This window comes from Mchenga conophoros, linkage group LG7 (assembly GCF_057382185.1).
Source record: "Mchenga conophoros isolate Kocher_MC1m ecotype Shallow Benthic linkage group LG7, M_conophoros_male_GT1.1, whole genome shotgun sequence".
Taxonomy (NCBI): domain Eukaryota; kingdom Metazoa; phylum Chordata; class Actinopteri; order Cichliformes; family Cichlidae; genus Mchenga; species Mchenga conophoros.
This window is the reverse complement of record NC_140532.1, coordinates 59,733,898-59,761,555: the sequence shown is the minus strand read 5'-3', so window position 1 is coordinate 59,761,555 and position 27,658 is coordinate 59,733,898. Positions and strand designations below refer to the sequence as shown.

General features: G+C 39.6%; 1 protein-coding gene across 1 annotated transcript in view; it reads left to right on the top strand.

The window, feature by feature from the left end:
• The first annotated feature begins 4,436 nt into the window (after window positions 1-4,436).
• The window catches only part of hydin (HYDIN axonemal central pair apparatus protein), a 56,369-nt gene continuing 33,147 nt past the window's right edge, over window positions 4,437-27,658 (top strand). The window contains 15 exon segments of the mRNA XM_085279611.1: window positions 4,437-4,476; window positions 5,176-5,286; window positions 5,730-5,805; window positions 5,898-6,138; window positions 6,917-7,017; window positions 8,207-8,247; window positions 8,250-8,329; window positions 10,222-10,386; window positions 12,014-12,184; window positions 14,934-15,151; window positions 15,267-15,445; window positions 15,695-15,789; window positions 16,127-16,254; window positions 26,602-26,653; window positions 27,193-27,306. Coding sequence (XP_085135737.1) covers window positions 4,437-4,476; window positions 5,176-5,286; window positions 5,730-5,805; window positions 5,898-6,138; window positions 6,917-7,017; window positions 8,207-8,247; window positions 8,250-8,329; window positions 10,222-10,386; window positions 12,014-12,184; window positions 14,934-15,151; window positions 15,267-15,445; window positions 15,695-15,789; window positions 16,127-16,254; window positions 26,602-26,653; window positions 27,193-27,306 — 1,812 coding nt within the window.

Here is a 27,658-nt window from a genome sequence, read left to right as displayed (position 1 = left end):
ACAGGAGTCACATTTCTAATCCTTAACTAATTTAGAAATTGGATTTCGCTCACTATCCAGCAGGGAAACCTTATCCCATTCAAATTATTATTTGTGTAAACCTAATTTAAGAGAACTTGTTCTTTTGTTGCAATACATTGTGCATTCTTTGTGTTTGATCCAAAAGGCATGAGGTACAAAACTGAGGGTTCAAAGAAATCATAAATGGCAAGTTTCCATGGCTGTCAGTTCACTTTAATCCCATTTTCATTTCATTTCAAGAAATCTCCCTTAATTTCACTGCTTTATGGTTAAAACATCAGAAAAAGACACAAATTAGTGTTCAGTCTTTAGAGTTCAGAAAAAAACTTTAACCTTGGTATACAAATACAGAAAAGAATAAGTAGAGTGTTTGTGCAGACTAAGATGCCCGTCCTTCTGCTTTGAATGTAAACAAACACATGTTCAATTTACATATGGCCTTATTCTTGGTGGCTTTATACAAAACCTAGTTTTGCATTGTACTTTTTGTTGCTGGTTATTGTTGCTCTTTGCTGCACTGTTGGCAGTGTGCACATATGATGGGACCCTGTTTGTCCTGCAAAATGAAGAGACTGTGGTTCTTCTGGCTTCTTGAAATACTTGAAAGCATGTTTGCCATACCCACACGTATGTGTGATGTACTGGTATTTTAATCATATTTATTTTCCACTTGGTGTTTTTTGACATTGTAAGTTTCCCACTATTCTCCACCCGCATTCATGTCAAGACACTGAGATGTTTAGATAAATGAAGTGAAAGGTTTCCATGAATGTCAGGCAATATTGTGAATAGATTGACTCAAACTGAGCACCACAGTTATTAAGTTAATTTCTTGTGGCCTATATGCCACCACGTCTGTGACACTCTGTGTCTCATAATAAACATCGCAGTGTCTTGTGCTCAGGAGCAGATGTGTACATTAGCCTGCATGGGCTTTGTGAGGAACTGAACATCCATCTTGAACCTGATTCTAGTTGGTTGGATAAGACTTATACCTCACTGTCCAGTACATGCACAGTGTCCCTCACCAACAGGAACAATATCCCTCTTCAGTACCGCTGGACTGTGTGGTTCAGCCAGCAAGAGGACCTAAACTTACTGAGGTATTTATGGACACATGCAAAATGTTTTAAGAGAGGCTACAGAGGAATATGTTTGTCACAAGACAAGTTTGATCGTTCTGTCTCTACGTAGCAAGTAGAATTCTCTTCAGTATTATGTTTCTTTTTTATCACAGCATGTGTTGCCAGAAATAGCTCAGGTACTCATCACGTTTTTCTGTCAGCAGCTCCTTGTTCTTCTCCTTGCTTCTTTTTCTCTTTGACCCTCCTCATTCACTCTTTGTTATACTTTTCACCTTCTCACCCTCCCTGTTTCTCTCTAGGGAAGGCTCAGTGCTTGAGCAGGAGGCAGAAGGAGAGCGGGAGCACTTGCTTTTTCCTGTATTCCTGCAGTTCCTACAGGAATACAGCTTTTGACCTTCCCAGATAGCTGCATAACTGTGGAGCCTATGAAGTTTTTAATGTGTATCATATGTTTTCATCACAAAAATATTTCCCTTCTTAATATCCACTTCATTGTCTTTGTGGATCTTTCTGTAGGACATGTATTGCTGTATGGCATCAAAGCTGCATTGCTGCTTTGAGAACAGTGTTGAATCGGTTAATCACATCTGAGCTTAAAACTGTCACAAAGAGTTAAAATTCAAACCTGTTTTTTGCATTTAAACCCCGTGTGACTCCTCGGTAACAGTAGGGTCCCAGACTGGACTGTTTCTGTTCAGGGACCTTCAGACAGAATGACCCATTCTGACACCCCCGCCCCCACCTTTCTCTGTTAGTGTCGTCTCTCCTCAACTCTGCCCAGTTCCCTGGACAGATGGAGAGAGGACACAGATGAAAGACAGAGGCAGAGAGGATGAAAGTGTCATGGTGAGAGAGAAAACAGTCTGTAGACCAGTTACTACACAATGTTTGAGAGGGCATTTGAGGAAAAATGGTCAGCAGTCTGTGTATGAATACACCTATCCAGTTACCCACACACACAGAGACAGACACCGGTGTGTGTGTGTTTTTATAGCTAAGCTTGACAAATGAATCAATTGTATTCTTCTTCAGGCTTGTTATTCTAACTTTTGCATTTGTTTCACTAAATAATCCTTCTTGTCTTCACGTGGTTCCGAAGGGGGAAATATTGTCCAACAACATAGCAAATATCACAATCATCTTCAAGCCTGAGGATGCCAAACTATATACTGCGATGTCACAGGTCAGTCCACAGCTAGAAGAAAATTATGATCATTCAGGTTTCACATACACACACATACAGCAGTGCATGTATGTGTATCTTGTAGTGCTGACTGAGATATCCTACAGCTTCTGGATGAAACATGCACATCTGAACTGGTGTACCGTAAAAGCTTAGTTGTTTAAGAAAAAGTAAAAGATAATTCTCCTTTGGTGTCAAAGTAACCAGATACTCAATATTGCTGTATTGAACATGAAGATGTGATGAAGTGCAAAATGCAGTAACTTCCACAGTTATTCTACTTTGGCTGCAGAGTTTGAGATGTACAAACCAATTTTTCCCACTTGTTTAATCATAAAAACAAAAGACCCAATCACACATAGCCAAATAAACAACAGGATTTGAAGTGAGAAGATAATGAACCAAAAGTATTTTGAGTGCATTTATAGCAAACTGACAGCAACAGTTGTTTCCTCATCTCAAACCCTTCGTACACCCCTGGATGTAACTCTTCTTTTGTGTGTTCTTTCAACCTTGCAATTGATTACTTTGACAGCTACAAGCACACCCTATACCCCTGCTGTAAATTGAAAGCTTTAGCTTTCTCATAAAAGAATCTCCTTTCGTTAGTGCAGACAACTTACAGATAAACAAGTCTGGGTAGCAAACCATGTCTGTCTGTTTGTTAGTTTTTTCAGGGAACGACAGCTCTTCTCCAGTGTATCTGTTTTATGTTCCCTTTTCCTCAACCGTGTGATATTCTCAATCAAAGGAAACAGCACAATTGTTCTTCATAAATCCACCTTCGTGACGATGAACTCACTGTGCCCAAATTTAGTCATCTCATCTAAGTGCTAGTAAAAGATTGTTGACAGTTTTGCATGTGGCCTTCATGTGTGTCGTTTGAGCCGGAGGTCAGATTTACATTAATTTTCATGTTTTCTGCGGTGCGTGATGACCTGGTGAGCCTAGGACAAGGACAGAGAGACAGGAGACTCCTGTGCCTTATTTCCTCACTTTGCAAAAAGCCTAAGAAACATATAAAGCAAAACAGAAGACTAGATCTCATGTGGCCTTTGCATTGATTAGAATTAGTACTTTAACGTAATGTAACACCAACCATAATACCCAACTCTACATGATATGTTGCCTTTTCCTTTTTCCATGGCCCTACAACATGTTTTTTGCTTTGTCTTTTCTAGCTTTGTTATCACTCTTTCATCATTTTTGTCTGTTTTCTGCCTTAGGACGTGAATCACGGTTACCCCTCACAGTCAAGGGTAAAGGTATGGGACCTGAACTTGAGTTCAACCATAATGGGATTGAGTTATTAGATTTTTTTCATAGGAGAACAATAATATTATCAAGAGATAAGAAAAACGAGCCAAAACGAACACTTGTAATGGGAGAAATATGTCTCACAAGGGTTACGAATGCATACAGTATGCTTCATAAGTGTAGACTATGATTTTCAAACATGTGCCATGATTTGTGGCTAACTTTTAGGGACTAACAAACATCCTGCTTGTAGTCCTGTGGTTTTTTCAAATAAAGTGGGCATTTCTCCTTCTAAACAAAAAAGAGGAACTCGTCACCCAGAAAAAACATAGATTTTCCAATTACAGGCACCACACAGTAGTCTGTCAAGGTTAACATATGGTTTAAATAAGCTGCTGCTACATCCTGAGATGTTCAGGATTAGTCATTAAGCTAACATTAATGTTAGCCTGCTGTTATTAGAGAATGCTAAGATTAACATCAAAGTGTTATTTCACATTACCTGGATTATATCTATATTCAAATTATGCAGAGATTAGTTAGTATTTAGTCACTTCAGAGTATGATCCACAGTGATGTACAACGTGTTCAACCATCTGCAGCTGAGGTCTGACTCAGTTTGCAAGCAGCAAGTAGCAGAAGCTTAGCCATATGTTAACCTTTATAGCCCACCGTGTAGTATCTGTAATTGGTAAATCTATGTTTTCTAGTAGAAGGGTGTTCTGTTTATTTAGAAGAAGCAAAGCCCAGTTTAACTGGGGGAAAAAAAATCCCACAGGACAGAGGAAGCACAGATGTCCCAGTTTTACACTAGCACATGAACACAGCTTACATTTGTGGATCAGTGCGAAGCTGACAGCATGAAATTTGTCTCAAAACCCCACTTGGGCATGCAACGTGATCTGTGTGTATCAGGAGATTTCGGCACACGTATTTAAGGTTTTGTAAGTGAGCGAGAGTAATGCCAAATATATTATTAGGCATTTGTAATTATAAATATTCATTCAGGTTTAGGTATAGACAGTTGTAAAATAGTTTTGTAGCACGTGCTTGTGAGTCCTCAAAAGTTTCACACAAATCACTGCCTGCATTTGTAAATCATTTACGTTTACGTGTGTGGATCATACCATAAGCATTTGTAAGACATATAAGCTGCATACACTTATGTTCCTTTATAAAATTGCTAGTATGTATGTATAACGCTGCAGATGCAACGTTATGTTAGTTGACAGAGCCTCTGTGGTTATAGTTTATTATACTGCAAGGTGGTTCTTCTGCCAGTCAGCAACAACGTGTAATAAAATTATCTGCAGGTTTTTTTTGCCACTTTTTATGCACACAGCTGATACCACGTACCATCTTTTATCTGTTGATATACTCCATAAAACACATCTGGTAGTTACATGATCATTGTTGGATATTTACTCTTCTGTTTCAACATTAATACACACATGTCTGTGAAGGTTCTCATTAATACACACACTTCATTTTGAGTTTTATGATAATATATTGCAAACTCTTATTGACTGAGTTTAGCTTATACAGGAAATCTTTCTTCTCCAGTTGCAGTTGTCGAATAAAGGGCTGATTTTGGCCGAAGTTTCTCTGCTGTGTTGTTCCCTCTGGGAGTGCCAGACTGTGGAAGTCACCTTCGCAGTCGGATTTTGGGTTCATTTTCTGAGGACTTGCTGCTAGCTGTGACAGGATAGCCTCAACCACTTACCTTCAACTTTAGGTAAAGCTCGATATATGTATTTTTTTTTCTCTGCTTATTCTGTTGGTTTTTGTTTTTTGCCCTTCTCCCCCGTCCCTCTTCTCAGCTGTTTTTCTTTCCCTCTTTCTTTCTCCCCTTCTTTCCCCCAGTCAAGTCTGTCCCAGCAAGTGAAAATAAAATAAACAATAAAAGGTGAATCAAATGGACCATTACGGCAAGGCTGGGATGGTCATTTTGGTAAAGTAAATCCGTTGGGCATCTTTCTTCGCCTTTAGACAATAATTCTGATGGCAAAAGAGCCAAACGGGACAGGCAGAAAAAAACAAAAAACTTTAGGTAAAGCTGGCGAGGAATGGAGCCATTGCTCTGACAGAACATTTACATGTTACAAGCAAATGTAAAAACTGACTCATGGATCCTTTACCTTCTCTGTACCTATTTTCAGATTTTTCATCTTGTTCTTTTCAAGGTTTCTTTGTCTGTTTAATCTGTCCTACAATCCACTTTGATGTTTCAGAGCTCGACTTTGGGGATGTAGCCTTTGGTATGCTACATTTTTCCTTGGATTTCATCCTTGCGTGCATGATAACATATATTAATATCTTTATATTTTCTCATATTGGCTCTCTCTCTACATATTCCCAGAAACACTTGTGTGCATCCTTTTCAAACCTTCCTTTGTGCCCGTGAACTTCATATTGCATGTCTGGGGAGATGGTCAGGCCTCGCCTAGCATTAGCTTATTTAGAAAGGTTTCTGATGAGTCACGAAAAAATTGGCAAGGTCATACTGCTGGAAATCTTCGTTCAAGGCCTGTGGAATTCATGATCTGCCCGGCAACAGGCTCAGTCCGTACTGTGTCAGATAAATCCATTAAGGTACAATTAATCAACAATTAATCAGAGACCAGAGCTAGCATACCAGTTTTAGTATAATGGTATAGTGCAACAATGCAGCCAACATTAGCTCATGGATTACCAAGATTATAAACATTTTCAAAGTGCACCATGAACACAGCACACATCACTAGAGTTTGTATTGACAAACCACAGGGAAGGGCACTTTTACCAGTCAGACAGAAGCAGGCCTCTTGTCTGGGCAAGACTTGCTATGCTAACACAAGAAAGCTGACCTAGTTAGTTCCATCCGCATTTTTATCAGGCTGCTTTGTTAATAATGGGTAACACTATAAAGCTAAAGGTGAATTTTTTTTTTACTTTAACTTCTTTCCTTTTAACTTTAGACACTGGTTTTCCTGTATTTCTCCTGTACTGGTCTTCCTGGCCTCATTGTGTGTATGTATGATGCATAGCAAACTCTCACCTCATACCCACCCCTGTTGCTTGTGATGTGTTTTCATGGTGTTATGTTGTGAAGATTCATGTGCTTTTTGTGCTGAGGAGTTTTTTTTGTTTTCTGTTCTGATACTGAGCTCCTAGTAGGAGCTCAGTATGAGAAGAGTTCTGTTTTTCTCTCCTCCATCTCCCTATTTTGTTGTACATTTCATTGTTTTTCTTTACGCTACCTGTTCTGACCTGCCTACCCGATGTGATGTTTGTGTATTGTATGTATGGTCGGAAGAGGTCCAATTTTGCTGCAGGGAACTGCAAATGACAAATAAATGGCTTCATGATCATCATCATCAGGTGTGTACAGGTGACGTTGTACTCCAACACTGTTGGAACACACAGGCCGGTGCTAGTAGTGGATGTTGACGGCGTCGGGGAGGAAATGCTGTCTTTGTCTATGAAGGCTAGGTTAGACACATTTACATGTGAACATACACAGTCTGTTGAGTGTGAAAACTTACTCAAACGTTCAGTTGCTGAAGTTAGTTTGTGGTAAAATAAATCCAAGTAAACATCCTGTACCTTCCTGTATTTCTGCTTTTGTGCCCTGAGGCTGTTTCATTTGAAAAGATACTCAATAAAAAAAGAATGAATAACAATGATTCATCATCCCTCTACCAAAGGAAAATAGAATACAACCTCTTCTTAGAAAATTAGAGTTTATGTTTATGTTTGACAGAAAGCAGTGGTGTAATGGTGTCTTGGGTGGAGAATATGACACACAAATTCAATGAAATTATCTATGATTGTCTTGATATACTGTACTTTTTACTCATCTCAATTTATTTGTCATTATAGATTAAAAAGGGACTTGTGACACTCATTACCAGCTCAATCTTTGTTTTATTTTATTTATTTATTTATTTTATTCTGGAACTCCACTAGAGCTTTGAATCATTCACAGTTTTAAAAATATATTTAAGTTATATTGGACCATCTGTGCCAAACAAAGCACTTTAGATTCTCTGCTATTAAACCTGTTAGTTGTAAAAGCCCACTTTCTTTTGATTGGCTGCCCCTCACCTGACGTATACACACAGAACTCAAACAAGGGAACAAAAGATCTCTGTAAACTGTAAACTACATGATAGACTGTAATACAGCCTTAATCTGCCACATGACACCTGCTACATATATGTACTTAAGTATACAACTATATACACTGTGGTACCCAAAATGCCTGCTAGCAAACTCTTCTATCATCCTTTTTTCTCGAATAAAGTACCTTTTTTCTGCTAGTAATCTGCTGTCTGCATGTTCTGATGCTTTGACAAGTTGTGAATGTGGTCCATTGAACTTGCATGCAGGTGTCGGCAAATCAGTGGAGGATGTGTTAAATATTCAGAAGCTAATTTGCATTATAATACAATGGAATGTCACCTGCATCATCATTCAGAATAGGGCAGTGGCAATCTGACTTCCTCACGGCAATCACCGTCATTATACTTTTATGAATTCATTCTAATTAATAGAGTTTTGGCATGATGCTGTGCAATTACTTTTTGGTCCATAAATACTCTTCATATCTTTTCTTCTCCACCCATTTCGCTGTTTCTCTTCTACTTGTCTGACTCTCTTCTTTTGCCTGTGTTGATAGGTGTGTTGTGCCTGAGATTGTGGTGGATACTCCAGTGCTGGACTCCTCAATTTCCCCTATAAACAGAAAGTGCGGTTGACCAACTCTAGCAATTTGCCTGCCTGCTATGGCATGCTTGATCAGGTTGGACAGATCCATGCAGCAACAAAAAAAAAAAAAAATGATTTATAGAGTTTACATGTCTGTGTTAAGAACTGAAGTGAATTAGAGCATACATGTTCCTTTTCAGTCGATATGAAGTAGGAGCGAGGAGACAGTTAACTTAGCATAAAGACCGAAAATGTGAAAAAATACTAACTGGCTTTTTCTAAAGGTGAAGAAAATCGTCATAAGCTCAGTAACAAAAACATTATATCTCATTTGTTTAAAGGATCGTCTTACAGCTTGCCAAAAACACAGTTAATGACTTATTGGTTGCTCTAATTGTCTCTCTTGTCCAGACTGAAGAGATTCTGTCTTAATGTAATTACTGTGTGGTAATGGGGACACATCTTCTTGTCCTCGCTTTCCTTACTGAGCTTTGGTGATGTGTGAAAGTGCTACTTTGAAGATATCTTTTTTTGGATTGTTTAGCCTTAGTGTTCATCAATTATTTTTGAAATACACTCACTGACCACTTTATTAGCAGATTGCAACCCCCTTCTGAATTCAGAACTGGCCCTTATTATGTTAGAGGCAGCCATGAGAACATTGATAGGTTTGTAGCTTGAACCCATCCGCTGGAACGTTGAAGACAATATAATTACACTGCAAAGCAAGACACAAGTAGGCAAGCTTCTTCATGTTTCTCGTGCACGGGAGAGAACCGGACAGGCACCGTTCCTTCGCTTGACCCCAGTTGCTCTCGTCCGTTCTCCCGTACCACTGTTCTTTTATTGAGGTTACATGAATATGCATAAGTTCATTAACATATGACGTCTACATACACACAAAGAGTACCTTGTCTGTGTGTGTGTGTGTGTGTGTGTGTGTGTGTGTGTGTGTGTGTGTGTGGACTGCTGATCAAAGGGTCAAACATCCTTGGTCAGGAAGAGGGTAGCCTCCCCCTCACCCTAGATGGTTCATCCTAGATAACACGGTGAGGAAGTCCTGCAGTTCATCTAAACAAAGAGCACTTAGACTAGAACAGACGCAACTACGTTAATCCTACCATAAAACAATAAGACACGGTATGACCTCTCATGCTCCCAAAGTGCTGTCTAATACACACAAAGTTTGCAGACTATCAAGGATCAAAACCTCTACCAATCTACAACTAATTACAAAACTCTAAGCATATATAAGTAAATATTTCTAAGCATAAATGACAATCAACAATACAAATCTAACAAACATGGATAAAGAGATGGATAGCAATAACATTCAAGTAGCATCTGTGGTGTTGAATATGATGCTCACTTGGTAGTAAGGGGCCTAAAGTGGACTAAGAAAATATCCTTAAAAGCCTGAGCATTTGATACAGATACATCCGCCAACTGTCTTGTATTTGGGTACTCACCCCATTGAACATGAGACTGGCATCGACAAAGCATATTCACATTGAGGACTGCTACTTGCTGGACATTTTCTCTTTTTCGGTCCATTCTCTGAACCCTAGAGATGATCGTGTGGGCAAATCCCAGCAGAGCAGCAGTTTTTAAAATACTCGGATCAGATCGCCTGGCACCAACAACCATACCATGTTCTTTCTTCCTCTTTCTGATGTTCAGTTTGATCTCGAGCAGGTTGTTGGTATACATAAATGAATACCTAAATAAGCTGTCGCCGCACTGTCGCTAAGTAAGAAATTATTTTTTGAGACAAATGAAGGTTTAAAAGACAACAAAAGCTGACCTCATATTATCCATTACTGTGCTTTATCCGTTTATACAGCAGTGATGAACACTAAGTGGGACTGTGGATTTCACAAATGTCACAAATGTTTCATCCCATGCATGGAGGCAAGTTCCACAATTACATCTGATGCACTATGGCTGCATTAAAATGTATATATTTTTTACTGTCTCTGTATTCAGGAAAATGAGGAGAATCCATCACTGCTTTTAAGCAGTTCTGCACCTAGACGAGTGATTCATCCCGGCAGCTCAGAGAAGCTTTCTGTGTGTCTCCCTGCTAAGACTGTTGGAAAGCGCCGCAGCACTCTATGAATTGCTGGGTTCAGCAGCCTCCAGCCATACCTGGTCAGTGGAAGTGTTTGTGTTGGACTCTAAGTTAAATACACTGAACAAAAATATAAACGCAACACTTTTGTTTTTGCTCCCATTCCCCATGGGATGGACGTAGAGACCTAAAATTCATTCCAGATACACAATATAACCATCCCTCCCAAACAGTGGTCACAAATCAGTCCAAATGTGTGGTAGTGGGCACATCTGCTATATTGAGATAATCCATCCCACCTCACAGGTGTGCCACATCAGGATGCTGATCTGACATCATGAGTAGTGCACAGGTGTACCTCAGACTGCCCACAACAAAAGGCCACCCTGGAATGTGCAGTTTTTTGCGCTATTGGGGGTCTGGGGACCCAGAACCGGTCAGTATCTGGTGTGACCACCATTTGCCTCATGCAGTGCAACACATCGTTGCATGGAGTCTATCAGATTGTCAATTGTGGCCTGTGGAATGTTGGTCCACTCCACTTCAATGGCTGTGTGAGGTTGTTGGATATTCGTGGGAACTGGTACTGTCCGGCGTATACGACAGTATACGCCGGTCAAGCACATCCCGAACATGCTCAATGGGTGACATGTCCGGTGAGTATGCTGGCCATGCAAGAACTGGGACATTCTCAGCTGCCATCTGCCCTGAACAATGTGAACCATGATTCATCCGTGAAGCGCACACCTCTCCAACGTGCCAGATGCCATCGGATGTGAGCATTTGCCCACACAAGTCTGTTAAGGCGACGAGCTGGAGTCAGGTCAAGACCCCGATGAGGACGACGGGCATGCAGTTGAGCGTCCCTGAGACGGTTTCTGACAGTTTGTGCAGAAATTGTTTGGTTGTGCAAACCAATTGTTCCAGCAGCTGTCTGGGTGGCTGGTCTCAGACGATCTTGGAGGTGAACCTGCTGGATGTGGAGGTCCTGGGCTGGTGTGGTTACACGAGGTCTGCGGTTGTGAGGCCGGTTGTATGTGCTGCCATATTCTCTGAAACGCCTGTGGAGACGGCTTATGGTTGAGAAATGAACATTCAATGCACGGGCGACAGATCTGGTTGACATTCCTGCTGTCAGCATGCCAATTGCACGCTCCCTCATTGCTTGTGGCATCTGTGGCATTTTGCTGTGAGACAAAACTGCACATTCCAGGGTGGAGTGGACCAACATTCCACAGGCCACAATTGACAATCTGATAGACTCCATGCAACGATGTGTTGCACTGCATGAGGCAAATGGTGGTCACACCAGATACTGACCGGTTCTGGGTCCCCATACCCCCAATAGCGCAAAAAACTGCACATTCCAGGGTGGCCTTTTGTTGTGGGCAGTCTGAGGTACACCTGTGCACTACTCATGATGTCAGATCAGCATCCTGATGTGGCACACCTGTGAGGTGGGATGGATTATCTCAATATAGCAGATGTGCCCACTACCACACATTTGGACTGATTTGTGACCACTGTTTGGGAGGGATGGTTATATTGTGTATCTGGAATGAATTTTAGGTCTCTACGTCCATCCCATGGGGAATGGGAGCAAAAACAAAAGTGTTGCGTTTATATTTTTGTTCAGTGTATGTTTGATATCTGAATAAAGACATAATATTTATTCTTTGATCCTTGAATATTTCTGTTCTGTTCCAGGAGGTGGCCTTGTCATGTATTGGACAGGGACCAGTAGTTCACATCCAAAGCCCACAGCTGAGCTTTGGTAAAATCCCAGTTCTGAAGAGCATTGCCAAAACCCTGCACCTGTATACCCAGTCACCTATTCCAGCTCACTTTACTACTACCATGATACAGACACTAGAATTTGTGGCATAGGTGGGCAGGCATATACTAAAAATTGATTTAGAAATTCTTATACACTTTAAAACAAAACAACAACAACTTTATATGAGCTTACATCTCATAGTGGGATGCTAAAGCATTTGGAAGCATACAGTAAACATCTGGGGGAAAAAAGCAGCGTTATCCAGGTTTAAGAGTGGATTTACTACATATCTCTCCAGTCATCTATCAGTTCACGTACTGGCTTTCTGTCTTCCTTAGCTCCTGTGACTAATTCATTTTCAGTCCAATTGGATATGTAATTAATGAGCTGATGATTTAATTGCTTTGTTAGCTTTTGAAATAATTAGCTGCCACTTCAATTTTAGTCTTACCACAGGAGAATATATTATAAACATTATATATACATTACAATCCAGTCAAATGGTGACATATTTTGTCAGTGTAGAACAATTTTAACGATCAACTCACAGAGCCTCGCTTTTGGATATTGTAACATTTATGCACAAATAGTAGATTAACCCATGCTGTATAACAGACTTCCACTTCTATCTCTCACTCTTCAAATGGTACTTCAGTGTTATCAGCTGTTACCTACATATTAAGACATTTTCCACATTAACTACGTTTGATTTTCTAGGTCTTAAAAGCCTTTTAAATTAAAATGGTTATGTTCCACTTGTATGCATTTATAGTGCTTACTCATGGTAAATGAAACACTAAACTTTCTGGCAACCAGAGAGCCACAGTTTATCATATTTAGTGTTTCACTTTTCTCTGAAAGCTCTTCCCTCCCTACGTACTGTCATATCAGCGTTGCCTGATATCCACGGGGAGCCAACTTGTGACTGGAACTGTACCTCAATACTTCCAAAGCTGACATAGACACAACCATCCACATGCACAATTTTAAACACACACAGGCAAACCCCTGTGTAACTGCAGTTTTATGACCCTGTCCTCTCCTCTAAGGCAATGTTGAGGAAAGGAGTTTCTCCTCTGCACTCTCAGGCGTCAATCGATGCAGATTTTCCTAGAATTACATTACGTCTCGCTCAATAGGCTGGCAAAGAACCACACAAATAGACCTGATGACAGAAGATCACGGGGATATTGCATAAGGTACCCAGTCTGTCTTGTCATTTAAGTGACCATCCGTGGGAACGACTTCATTCCTCATCCATCCTGGCCTTCTGTTATCTTATATGGTGTCGAACCATTCAGACAGGCAGTGAAGAATTGTGTGAGCACTGCAGGCTGCACATGAACATATTTGCTTTCCTGGAGAATCCCTTACATAAGCAGACTTTTATTCATGTTTTTTAAATTCTCCTGTCAGTGATACATAAGAACTGGAAAACTGAAAGAGAAACGTTATTAAAACTCAGAATATTAATTTTGAGTTTGCTGCTTTTTTTTGACAGTCGATTTTGTCGCTCTGTATTACTGTTTGACATCAAACTTGGCTGGCAGTAGTCTCTGCACCATCAATACAGGATTTATTAAGCTTTTATGCGCTGTTGATAGCAGCAGACCATACAGCACAAATCAGAATTCTAAACCCTTCCGTCTTGTGCTGCATTTAAAAGCAATCAATGCTAATCGAGCTGTGTGATGCAGCAGGTTTGATGTGATTATTGAGATTCCAGTCGTCTTGCTCCTTACCCAGGGGAGTCAACCCTGTGCTCTTTCTCCTCTTTTGACTCCACCCACCCCTTCACCACGATCACCCTGGTATCGACCCGGTCCAAGCCAGCTTTCAGCAGCCTCTTTCCTCGATTGTACAAATGCTGAGAAAGTGATCTGCGACTTTCAAAGTCACTCACTGGTCAAGTTTTGGCTGTTTGACATTTTTCCTCATACGTATCATCTCTCCTTCAAACTGAGAAGGTGGCTTTCAATGTCAAAATGTAGTGAAAGCTTTATATTTAAGTTTGAGTGAAAATATTTTTAAGCACCGATTTACTTTGTTGTGCTATAAGGCAGTGAAAGCACGCAAGCTTCACCGCATTAATAGGACGCTCATTTTCAAAACCCCAATTAAAAGTTTATGCTCCAACCATAGATCAGCAGAGCTTCTGTATAGAACATTGATTGCGATTTCGACCACTGCTTTGTCAGATATATGTACACTACGCTGAGCACAATGAAAAGCTATCTGCTGTGTTTAAAGACTGCAGAGATTTATTAGATTTATGTCTGTTTTCTCATTACACTGGTCTTTATTTGGAAAAGTGCAATCGAACAATCCGCAAAGCTGCGAAATAAAATAAATATATATAGCTATGTTGCAGCAGCTCTATTTTAAAAGCTATTCTCCTGTTTACATCTCTGTGTATTTTATAGCAGATTTTAGCATAAGTTACACTTGTCTTATTTAACGTGCATCCACACATTAGCCTTCCTCAGAGTAGGGATATGTTTTGTCTTACTTACTATATGTCAGGCAAAGAGCTGCTGCTCTATTTCCAACTCAAGGATCTCATGCCGCATAGAAGTGGTGATGTGATTATTCAGCTATATGATATACACACATCTATCTCTCAAGGATCTCAGTAGCATTGTGCCACACAGTTATAGAAAACGCCCGCACAGGGGAGATATTTTCAAGCACCACATTTCAGTGATGGAAAGAGCTACTGGAAGGACCGCACTGCCCCTCTTTTCTAGGTGAGGCTTTCTGTGGTAACACCTTAGCTCATCAGGTTCACATTGTAAGTTGACTCAGATTATAACTCCTATGTTTCCTTAGGCCACCAGAGAGTCCTTTTAGCGTGTTGAGTCCAGTGAGGCAGCTGTACTGCCACGGGGCCAGCTGGAGCTCAAGGTTGTGGCACACCTGAAGGACATGATTCAGTTCGAGGGCAAGTTGGAGATCTTTATACAGGACAGTCAGGCGCACACTGTCCTGCTCTCTGCCACTGGCACTGGAACTACAGTTGCCATTGACCGACCTTTTCGTCCCGGCCTCGACTTAGGCACACACTTCAGGTAGAAATCACTATTTCATTTTCACAAATTCAATTTTGACTTAGTGTGAAGTCCTTTTGCAGAAGTGAATAATATGACACCAAGAATCTGCCTTGAGCTCTCTTTGCTTTGTAAGCCATGAGTCATATCAATATCACTTCAAGCTCTTCAACCTTGGCATGCGAGTACACCGGATGAACAGGAAGATTGATAACTCACAACCCACTTCAAAAACCCACAAAGGTGGAAACTTGCCTAGCCAGAGTTTCCTACCTCCTTTCTCAACTCCTAAACCTATATGCTCCAAGACGTGGAGTAACTTCTTCTAGCAGAAAGATGGTCAGCCTCATTCTGTGATACTGTGAGCTTTTTTCCAGCTCACAGTGTCTTCAGACTGTCCTAAGGTGAAACTGTTTGTGTGTATGTCCTGAAAGTGAATAATCATAGCCAATCTGTGCATTAGAACAGATGCTGCAGCTCAATATGCAGTATACTACATGTACAGACTTTTGGCTTCCCAGGTTGTATGTGAGCATCAAGCGTGCTATGCTTTTGTTGGTGCAGGTGCTACCAGGAGAAGATCATGGTGTGGATGTTATTTGTCACTTCGTAGCTCCACTGGTCAGCATTTTCCTCAAAGCAGCTTCTACATGAAGAAGGTTAGTCATGAGCAAGAATACCAAACATTGCATTTTTAGTACTTTTTTAAAAGCATATTTTTTGTAATACTCTGCAATGCTTTTATGATTGCATCCCATAACTGTTTTAAATGTTGTCTAAAGGTTATGTGGACAATCATCAAAGGTCCCATAAACTGCAGCTCTCATGAATGTTAATCTCATTTGCCTCCTTTATGTATATTTCTGTTAACATTTTGATTATTTTTAACCAACCTTTAACTATTAATAATTCAAACTGCAGCAGTTTAATACCTGTGCTTCAGACACGTCTCTTTGTTGTTGTTCACTTAATTTAAAAGGTTTCTGTGTGTTACAGGTCAAAGGAGAAAGACCCCTACACGAGAAGCTGATTCTAAAGAAGATATCCTCTCTGCCTGTCTCCATAAAACTCTCACTTATAGAACCTTTCTCTCTGTGTGAGACCCCAGGAGACCGCAGTATAGAGTACAAATTGTTGTTTTTTGGTTGTTTTTATTTCTAATTTCATCAAGTACAGTTCTAATGATTCTATTTTTGCTGAAACATGCTGTTTAATCATTTAGCTGTACTTATCTGTATCATACCTTTAACTCAGATTAATCTTATTTTGTGTTATTGCTCATATATAAATACTCTTTTAACGCTTCGTAATATCTGTTTGTGAAGTTTGCTGTGCAGAAGTGAGTCTACTGTGTTTTGATATTCTTGGAACGCAGTATGTGCCCTTAAAGACAGTTGCCTCCAAATTAAACAAATAGAGATTTGACAGTGCAAAATCACTGATGTTTTTTGGCACTAACCCCAAATTAAGTTTTGATAAACTCTAAATTGAAAAATATGAAATATAGTTTTGTTGAATTCTGTAATTCAATTTCAATTCAATTCAATTCAATTCAATTCAATTCAATTCAATTCAATTCAATTCAATTCAATTTTATTTATATAGCGCCAAATCACAACAAAAGTCGCCTCAAGGCGCTTCATAGATACAGAGAAAAACCCAACAATCATATGACCCCCTATGAGCAAGCACTTTGGCGACAGTGGGAAGGAAAAACTCCCTTTTAACAGGAAGAAACCTCCGGCAGAACCAGGCTCAGGGAGGGGCGGCCATCTGCTGCGACCGGTTGGGGTGAGAGAAGGAAGACAGGATAAAGACATGCTGTGGAAGAGAGACAGAGGTTAATAACAGATATGATTCAATGCAGAGAGGTCTATTAATACATAGTGAGTGAGAAAGGTGACTGGAAAGGAAAAACTCAATGCATCATGGGAAGCCTACATCTATTGCAGCATAACAAAGGGAGGATTCAGGGTCACCTGGTCCAGCCCTAACTATATGCTTTAGAAAAAAGGAAAGTTTTAAGCCTAATCTTAAAAGTAGAGATAGTGTCTGTCTCCCGAATCCAAACTGGAAGCTGGTTCCACAGAAGAGGGGCCTGAAAACTGAAGGCTCTCCCTCCCATTCTACTTTTAAATACTCTAGGAACAACAAGTAGGCCTGCAGAGCAAGAGCGGAGCGCTCTAATAGGGTGATATGGTACTACAAGGTCATTAAGATAAGATGGGGCCTGATTATTTAAGACCTTGTATGTGAGGAGCAGGATTTTGAATTCAATTCTGGATTTAACAGGAAGCCAATGAAGGGAAGCCAAAACAGGAGAAATATGCTCTCTCTTTCTAGTCCCTGTCAGGACTCTTGCTGCAGCATTTTGGATTAGCTGAAGGCTTTTCAGTGAGTTTTTTGGACATCCTGATAATAATGAATTACAGTAGTCCAGCCTGGAAGTAATAAATGCATGAACTAGTTTTTCAGCGTCACTCTGAGACAGGATATTTCTAATTTTAGAGATGTTGCGCAAATGGAAGAAAGCAGTCTTACATATTTGTTTAATATGTGCGTTGAAGGACATGTCCTGGTCAAAAATGACTCCAAGGTTCCTCACAGCGTTACTGGAGGCCAAGGTAATGCCATCCAGAGTAAGAATCTGGTTAGATACCATATTTCTAAGATTTTCAGGGCCGAGTACAATAACCTCAGTTTTATCTGAATTAAGAAGCAGAAAGTTAGCGGCCATCCAGGTCTTTATGTCTTTAAGACATTCCTGCAGTTTAACTAATTGGTGTGTGTTATCTGGCTTCATGGACAGATAGAGCTGGGTGTCATCTGCATAGCAGTGAAAATGTATGCTATGTCTTCTAATGATGCTGCCTAAGGGAAGCATGTATAATGTAAACAGAATTGGTCCTAGCACTGAACCCTGTGGAACTCCATAATTAACCTCAGTGTGTGAAGAGGACTCTCCATTTACATGCACGAATTGGAGTCTATTAGATAGATATGATACAAACCACTGCAGTGCAGTACCTGTAATACCTACAGCATGTTCTAATCGCTCTAATAGGATATTATGATCAACAGTATCGAACGCTGCACTGAGGTCTAGCAGGACAAGCACAGAGATGAGTCCACTGTCAGAGGCCATAAGAAGATCATTTGTAACCTTCACTAAAGCTGTTTCTGTGCTGTGCTGAGCTCTGAAACCTGACTGAAACTCTTCAAATAAACCATTCCTCTGCAGATGATCTGTTAGCTGTTTGACAACTACTCTTTCAAGGATTTTTGATATGAAAGGAAGGTTGGAGATTGGCCTATAATTAGCTAAGACTGCTGGGTCTAGAGATGGCTTTTTGAGTAAAGGTTTAACTACAGCCAGCTTGAAGGCCTGTAATGATCAGTGAATTTAAGGTCAGATATTGCATACAGAATGTCCTTATTTTCATTATTATAGCTCAAATTTTGTGAGCTCATTAAAAAGCTTGAGGCTTTCAAACACCTGGCATGTCTGAGTGAAGCTGTAGATTAGATGAATATTGTTGACAAGTTTGGTTCCCATGGCAGAATCACAATAAATGTTTCAAAAAAAGTGTGTAAAGGTTTGTGAAAGGCCTATGAACCTGCGGTGTAGGAGTCATCTGTTTAAAGTAAGCAACAAAAACAATTCAGTTATTTTTATTTCTTCCAACTGCAAGACCATACTCTGAAAAAGAAGTGTGCATTATTTTGATGAATATATCAAAATTCACATTAGTCCTATAAGTACTGTATATATCTTTCCAGTCTGTGGTTTTAGGAGACGGACATCAGGCTGAGGTGTGGGTATGCTTTAATTCAGCTTTCTATAAGGATTGAGAGTCAAGAACTGTGGATGTGGTAACTTTGATGCAATCTTTTTCTTACATGGTGCATTTATTTTCATTCTTCACCTGGGTGTTTTGACCCCAGTTGGGTTTACATTGAAATTAAATCAGCAATAATTTTTTCTTTTCACCCATTATAATTATCTAAAACCCATGCTTTCACTGAGCTATAGGATAACCTTTTTCTTTGAGTAGCCTTATTGAGATTAAAGGTTTAAAAAGACCAAAAGATGAGGAACTATTGTGAATAACTAAACTGTATTCTCTGTTCACTTACTAACATAGTTAAAAAACTCTTCTTCTCTTCTTTCATGTGTTTGCCAGTTTCTTGAAGTAAATTACCAGGGACACACGCAGCATGAGGTGGTGAAGCTGCACGCAGAAGCCCATTACCCCGGCCTCGACTTCTCCTCCAGCACAGTAGATTTTTATTGTGTATTAAACTACACACAAACTCACAAACCAATCACCATGACCAACTGCTTCCTGATTCCTGTGTCCTATTGCTGGGCTTTTCTGGATGACCAGAGACATAGTAACATCAGGTATATTTACACCACACACTATTAAAATGTTGCATTTATCAACCAGACACTGTAAGTTATTCAGTTGATTGTTGTATAATTTTACAGCTATATATTCAACAGTGACACTTTTAGTAGAAAATACATTACAATAATGACTAAGCAAATAAAAGTCCCACATAATTATATTCCAGAAGTATCTATTGTAAAATGTAAATTGGCAGTATCTGTTATGTTATAGTGTAACGACCTACTCCCAGAATTAAATAAAACAGAGATTTTATAAAAGAGAGATCTACAATATTAACAATGGCAGTTAAAATGACTGTCCGAGTAACTGCACAGAGCTTTTACCAAGATGACTGCTCAGTTGCATGACATGCTTTTAGAAGAACATTGATTAAACCCCTAAAAATGCATCTCAGTTCATCAAAGTTGCATACTTAAAATTATTTTCTATAAAGCATAATCTCACAATGCCTTTAAAACAGCAGTCCCCAACCTTTTTTGTGCCACGGACCAGTTTATGCCCGACCATATTTTCATTGACCAGCCTTTAAGGTGTCGCGGATAAATACAACAAAATAAAACTAGTACCGGTACCGAAAAAAAGATTTATTCATAACACACGTGAAAAGACCCAGGAAAACCGAGTTAACGATAAAAACGATAACAAAATAACGCTGAAAACCGATAAAAACCCTGAAAACCATACATTTCACACCTGAGCCTCAACTCTCACGGCCCGGTACCAAACGACTCACGGACCGGTACCGGTCCGAGGCCCGGGGGTTGGGGACCGCTGCTTTAAAAGGCAACTTTGAATGACCTCATTTAGTATACGCAAATTTATCCTTGCCTCATCATGTTTGATGATTGCCTGCTGCCTCCTTCTACTCTCTCTCGGCATCTGCATGGCCGGATCACTAGCACATTTTCTTTCTACATGCAGGAAGGTGCTGGTTCACACTGCTGAACTGTATAAGTTGCTTATGTTTGATAAACCTTTTTCCCCCCATCAGCTCTGACAAGTTAGTCCCTCTGCTCACGTTAGCCATACTGCTTCTTAGGGTTCTTAGGGGTTTCCAAAATTAAACTGAATTAAATTAAATTAAATTAAATTAAACTGAATTAAACTGACCTTTTGACCTTAAGGTCAAAAGGTCAGTTTAATTCAATTCAAATCAGTTGTGTTAATGTAGTGTCAAAACACAACACTTACCTCAAGGTGCTTTTTATTGGAAGGTAAAGACACAACAAGAATACAGATAAAATGCCAATAATCAGCATAAGCAAACACTTGGTAACAGTGGGGAGAAAAAACTCAGTTGTAACAGGAAGAAACTTCTGGTTCTGGGTCAAATCCACCATCCGGGTGGGGCCTTTTGGCTGAGTTTACATGTTCTCCCCCGTGTCTATGTGGGTTCCTCCCACAGTCAACACATGCTGTTGGCAGATTAGGTTAATGGTGATTTGAAATCAGCCCTAGGTGTGAATGTGAATGCGAATGACTGACAGTCTCTTTCTGTTAAGCCCTCAAACAGATTGGCAGCCTGTCCAATGTGTACACTGCCTCTTGTCCTGTGGTAGCTGGGATAGACTCCAACCCCCCCACGATCCTAAAATTGGAAAGTGGAAGAAAGTGGATGAATGGATGAGTGGATAAAAAAAAAAAAGAAAATAACCAAAAAAAGTTAAGAAAAAAGTATTATAGCCTTTCATCACAAATTAGGAATTATCAATTTACATCCTAGGTTTTTCTTTATGAGTTGGCACAGAATGAGGGTGGCTTTTCTGTTATTTTGCTGCAGGACCACAGGATGCTAAAGCATCTGTGCTCTGTAAAAGCTACTGGATTATAGAACAAAAATAGAATTGGATTACTGAATAGACAAGATTCAGGAGCAAGAACCAAATGGATTTCAAACATATTTTTAAACTCCCCATTGGGGTGAGTCAGTCCAGTAGCTGCATTTAACATTTAACCCCCTGAATTGCAAGCCAAATCCATTATAAATTATCTGGGCAAGACACATTTGCTGATTGTGTACTTTATTCAAGCCTTGGTTTTGGCTTACCTCCCCTTAAATGAACTGTGAATACTAAAGTAGCCAGCCTATCCATGGCCTTGAACCAGCTAATGCAATAGGGCTAAAAGATTTATCACCTTCAATCATCGTCTTCGTTTTGTTTCTGTCCTTGTCCTCATCTTAAGGCTTTACATTGCTTATTTTTTAATTTTCCTTTTCCTCTTTCCCCTCTTCATGCTCTTGTGTCAGTGCTTTTCTTTCCCACCTAATCCGTATCACCCTTCTCTTCTCTCTTTCCTCACCCTTTCCTTCTTAGATTGCAGCCTCTCTTACCAATCCGTCTCACAGGCTGTCTCGCTAATTAAATGGGGACCTCACTGTGCTCGCACAGACTCTCTTTAAAGTCTCTTTCTCCCACACAAAACTTGCTCTATCTTGCCATGTTCAGCTAATTACATCCCTATCAGTAATTAAACCACAGCCCTTGGAGAGTGGAATTTCAATAGAGCTAACTGTTTTCTATCCATCTATTCCACTGATCCACTCCACAGATGGAGGCAGCACACTATAGACAGACACTGTAGGTTTTCTGTCTATGGGAACTCTTTTCCAGCAAGAAGTAAAGTAGAAGGCTTAGTTCACCTTTTACATTGTACTGCAGCTACTTTCTATAGCTGCCTGATGGATTAGATCACTGCACAACTAAACGACTATCTGATCAGTCACAACTAATGCAGTAACATTTATTTCGGAGCATGTTTTGTTAAAACCAAAATTTATAGCAGGACTGGCAGGATAAAGATCCTTGATCAAGTTTTAATTGTCTGTTTGTGGACAACAAGGGTCAGAAACAGCCTTTAATGCATTTTCCCCTAACCCTAACCCTTTGTGTTGTCACTGGAAAAACACATTGCTTTGTAGACCTTTATTTTCTTTTTGAGTGCTCATAGTTTTCTTAATTATCAAATAAAGACTGAATCTTAATATACATCACAAAAGAGACAAATGTGAGAGTATTTTTCCCACCATCAACATTACTAATTTAGATTAGATTAAGCTTTGCCATTGCAAAGAGTCTGGAGAATATGAAGTATTAAGGTAGTTTAATGCCTTGAGATTTCTTATTGATTTTAGTGATAAAACTGCTTTAATGCCCTTGAGATTCCTTGCAGTTTTGCATACAGTGACGCTATAGCAGCTTATTAGTAATTGTGCAAGGTGATAACATATCTTATGTCCAGTATGTTTGTACTGTTTCATGTGCAGTTATATTTGACTGAACTTAATGTGACTATGCTGGTGATTTCAGTCCTGAGAAAAACTTTCTTTTTTACAGGACTCTGTACAGTTCTATGAAAAACTAAGCCCTTCCTTACTTCTTACATAGGGATTAAAAGGGTAAGTAGCAGTCAGGTGCTGCTAATTGAATGCATTTGATTGATCATTAGCAAATGTGAAAACAACTATAACAGTGAATGTTTTGAGTTTGCTGGTCTGGAGTGTTTTAACACAGTGTCAAACAGGAAACCATTGCTGCTGCTGCCCATCAATCTGGGAACGATTATATAGTCAATTTCAAACAAGTCTGTTTTTCTACAAAGAGAAAGATTATTCACGAGTTAAAACATTTAGGACAGTTGGCAGTCTTCCCAGTAGTTTCCTCTGCCATGAATTAAGAGACTGGTAAAGTCATACAGAAGACAATTACTTAAAGTTATTGGTGCTAAAGGTGGTTCTTCAAGCCTCTCAATTATGGGATGTAATTAGTTTTTCACAAGACTAAATAGATTCCTGTGAAAACTTTATTTTTCACATGACTGTATACACAAACTGGAGAGAAAAGAAGCATATAAGTATATGATCCCAAATAGGATGCTCTACGATTCTACCAGAAGGCATCATGGAAAACACAGAAGTCTTCTACAACACATATTTTACAGTGAAGAGTTGTTATGGTTTGGCAGGGCAAGCCATGGGGATGTAGGGAAGGAGGACCCAGGTGCAGAGCTCTGTGTGTAAACAGTGCGTTTATTTACAGTGAATGGAAAAAACAACAATAAATCCCCTTGCTCTCCCCTGACTCCCGTGTCGTGTCTTTCCGTGAAAAGTCCGTGTCTCAGCACTCCTCGTGCTGGCTGCTGTCTGGCGCTCCACACTTCTCCTGGGGAGCTCCAAGACTCTCCTAAGTAGCTCCCCCGATGAGCCCTGATCAGCAGCAGGTGTGTGGCAGGAGCTTCGGGTGTGGCCAGTCCCCTAGAAGGGCCACACCCACCAGGCCTGCAGGTGCTTGACATCCATCCTACAGCCAAACACACACCCACAAATACCTGCCTATACAAAAATGTGGACACAGAACAGCAGCACAGTATCACCTATACATATAACAATATAATTCATAACTGCTCAGGGTCGCTCCGACCCAGGGTCCCTGACAAGAGCAGGGTGGAAAAATCGTATGTGATGCTATGTTGATACTATATGTTGCCCTGGAAAACAATACCATCTTTCTGATACAATTAGTACTTCACAAGAAACACTGGAAGTCAAATTAGAAGCTGAAATATTTTAGAGAACCTGTTGCTTGTTTTTGCCTGCGTATTAATAATGTATTGTAAGAGAAAAAGGTACAAGATATTGTATCAGCTTTAGTCATCTTGCTCAAATGATGGACCTTAATCTTGACAACAACGCAAGCAACTTTAAAAAAAAAGTCTTATGTAGAGTTAAAGATGTGTTTTCACCAAATTCTGCTTGTACCTATATGATGTAACCATAGTGAATTTTTAAAAACATTATGAAAAATGGTCATTTATTGTGATGAACCTTCACGGTGATGAGAAAATGCTTTACTAATATTTGTAGTTAATTTAGCTCACATTTTAGTCGTCCCCTCGCGACATTAGTGCTGCGGTTCTTTTTTCACTGCTTTCAGTCCTTTTCAACTGCCAGACGCAGCTGTTCTCAACAAACAAATCTCACACCTGCTCAGTACTAAACCGCAGATAGACACTGTTAGACAATAGCTGCTTACAGTAGTGGAGCATTTAGCAGCTAAATTGTCACATCAACAAACAACAACAGCAAAACAAAGCTGAGCTGAAAGAGAGACAATACTGGTCCTAAAATTTGCAAGGTGGTTTCACAGCGTTGCTCCGTGATTGCTGAATGTATAAATGTGCAACGCTTAAGTAAGAACTTTGCAGTTATTGAAGATTTTAAATATCTGTTTATTATTTTATATGTGCATTTTATTGATCAATAAAGTGGAGAGAGAAAGGACATATTGCAAGTCATGATTTGAGATGAAGTCCCATTCATCTCAATCCCAGTATTGAGGACTGAGCACCAATTCTGGTAACTTAAAATCTGTAAGATCAAATTAAAGAGGGTGTTTCAGTGGAATCATCTCAGCTGTCAGTTGTCATTGTACAATTTAAGATGTAATGTCTATCAGTGGTAAATCTCTAAAGCCAAGTCCACAAGTATAACTCATTATGATACTTATTTCCCATCATTCTTTTTAGTCTCCTGACAGGCTGCTGAAAAAGAGATGTTGGTTTAGTAGTCTGAACCCAGAAAACACAGTCACGCCCACTGTGTGCGTAAAGGAAAGAATAGATTGAAGAGCAAAAGACAGATACGAGAATGTCAGAGTGTCCTATTTCTGTTTTGAGCTGAACTCTTGCAGAGTCATTATCTGCTGTCTCACCATCTGTTCCCCTGTCCGCACCAGTGAGTTTTAACCTCTTTCTTAGAATGCCCACATTTTTAAAAAGCAGGTTTTTTGTTGTTGTTTGTTTGTTTGCCCCCAGGCTCCCAAATGATTTTAAGAAGTCTTATCCACCAAAAATGTTTTGTAAGATCTACAGTGTTTCTTCTGTCTTACATCATACAATGATGGATGTATTAATTTGTGATTTCCTAGGCAGTCTTGTCACACAAAACAATGTCCATGACAGTGATCATACAACAGTGCCCCCTGCTGATTGCATCTCTATCATTCACTCATTATAATGAGTTTATAAGCTGGCTCACAAGTACTTTTGCGTTCTTTGGCACTCTAGCAATTGTGCATGCAGACTTGAAGGGTGTCTTGCGTGTATATGCATGTAGTGAAGCTTTCCCACACACACATAGATAGCCTTTGGCTATAATGTAGCCATGGTCAGTGATTTAATATAGAACGTCTCCAGTATGGCTTTGAGATGGCTTCACTCACTAAATCTCTTTCATTCTCATCCATGTTTATTCAGCACTTCACTGCAATCTATCCTGACCTGTTTCCTGCTGCTTGCCTATTAAAATTCCTCTTAATTATAGAACACTCTGTTTAATTAACTTGATGGATGCACCCAATTTGATCCCATAGGGAAGGAGAGAGTAGAACAGAGAGACAAAATGAGTTCTTTGGGGTGTGGGTGCTGAAGATTTTCTTCCTCACTTGGGTATTACATTATGTGTTAATGATGCACCTGATAGACAGTGCTTATATAATTTACTTCTGTACAAGCATATGTACAAGTCCTTGCTAGTTAGCCTAATTCTGAGTAAATGTGCTGCTTCAAATGATCAACAGTGGGGTTTTTTTTAACTCTTTGATCTGTAAGATGCCAAAGAGAGGGAATATCATAAATATGGTCCTTGTAGCCATACTGGGCTTTAGTGCAGCATCACTGCTTTTATCTCCACTTCCACACCGAGTCCATATAAGTTAAAAAGGATTTGTTTTTTACTCTTAATCATGAAAATCTAAAGTAGTTGAGCAGTAGGATAAAAATATGGCGCTGCAAATAAAAATATGAATTCTTCTTGAAAAAGATTTGTTTTGTCTATCATTCATTTTTCTTATTTTTCTCTCTTGAGAAATGTGCCATTTATAACGCTATAACGTGGAGTTTTTCTCTATTTGCAAGAAAAATATATTTAACTTTAGGGATTTCTTGTTTTACTCTTTGCTCTTATGGAAAGAAAGGAAAAAAGAATGAGAAGCAAAACGATTCAGAAAGTCAGACGCGCTCCTCTGTAACACCTGCCTTGCCATCTCCTGTAATCTCCAGGCCTGGTGCAGATGGACATAGCAGCACACATTATCCTGTGGGTGTGGAAGAGGTAGGCAAATGCACACGTAAACAAATCAGGGTGTCCCTGAGATTTCTAGTTTGTCAGGGAACAGAGAAAGCCAGCAGCTAAAGGGCAAGTCATTCCCTCTGTGCCGTATATAATACTGGCTTGCTAAATCAGTGTGGATATTCCTTGGTTTTTAAGTACTGATACAATAGAATAGTCTTATATAACTCAGCGTAATCTTCATGATCTATAGTTATTTATATTCCCTTTAGTAACTGGAGAATAGATGTAAATGTATAATTCAATAAGGGCTCCGTCTAAAACTATTTTCATTACTTATTCATCTACAGAGTATATTTATTAATCAAATCACCTAAGATACTTGTCAGTGTAAAAATATTAGCTGTATTGCCTATAGTGACCCAGAAAAATAAGGGCATTTCATATATATTGACTGCAAAGATTAATAACCTGGAAGCAAGTTGTTTGTCTAAAGTCGAGGAAAACTGGGTTTTAAACACTGTTGAGACTGAATTAAAAAACAAACCCTGAATAACTGAATCTGTTGTACTGGTTTTCAGGTGGTTGCACAGTGCCATGTAGAGGAGGGGCCTTTATATGAGATCATTCTCAGAGGAGAAGCATCAATAATCATCTACAGCCTTGAACCCACCTATTTGGGCTTTGGTCAGCAGGTACAGATACAGGGCTGACCTGACAGCTGAATTTAACATCTGATTACTTTATAACAGTTTGATTTGGACAGCTGAGACTCTGAGCTTGAGCAAATTCAATTTAAAATAAAATAACACTACGTAAGTAGCAAATCTCAGGTTCAATTTCAGCAGATTTACATCAATATAGGGATGTAAATCTAATTAACAGGAAGTGCCAAAACTTTGGGAATTGTCACAAATTTTTTATGGACAGCTGCTTCAGTGTTATATCATTGGCAGAAGATCTCACATGTGACGCAGTGCTATGGTCCTGGGTCTGTTTCCCAGTGTTTCGAGTTGCAATTCCTTATTCTTAGTTAAGAGCATCCTT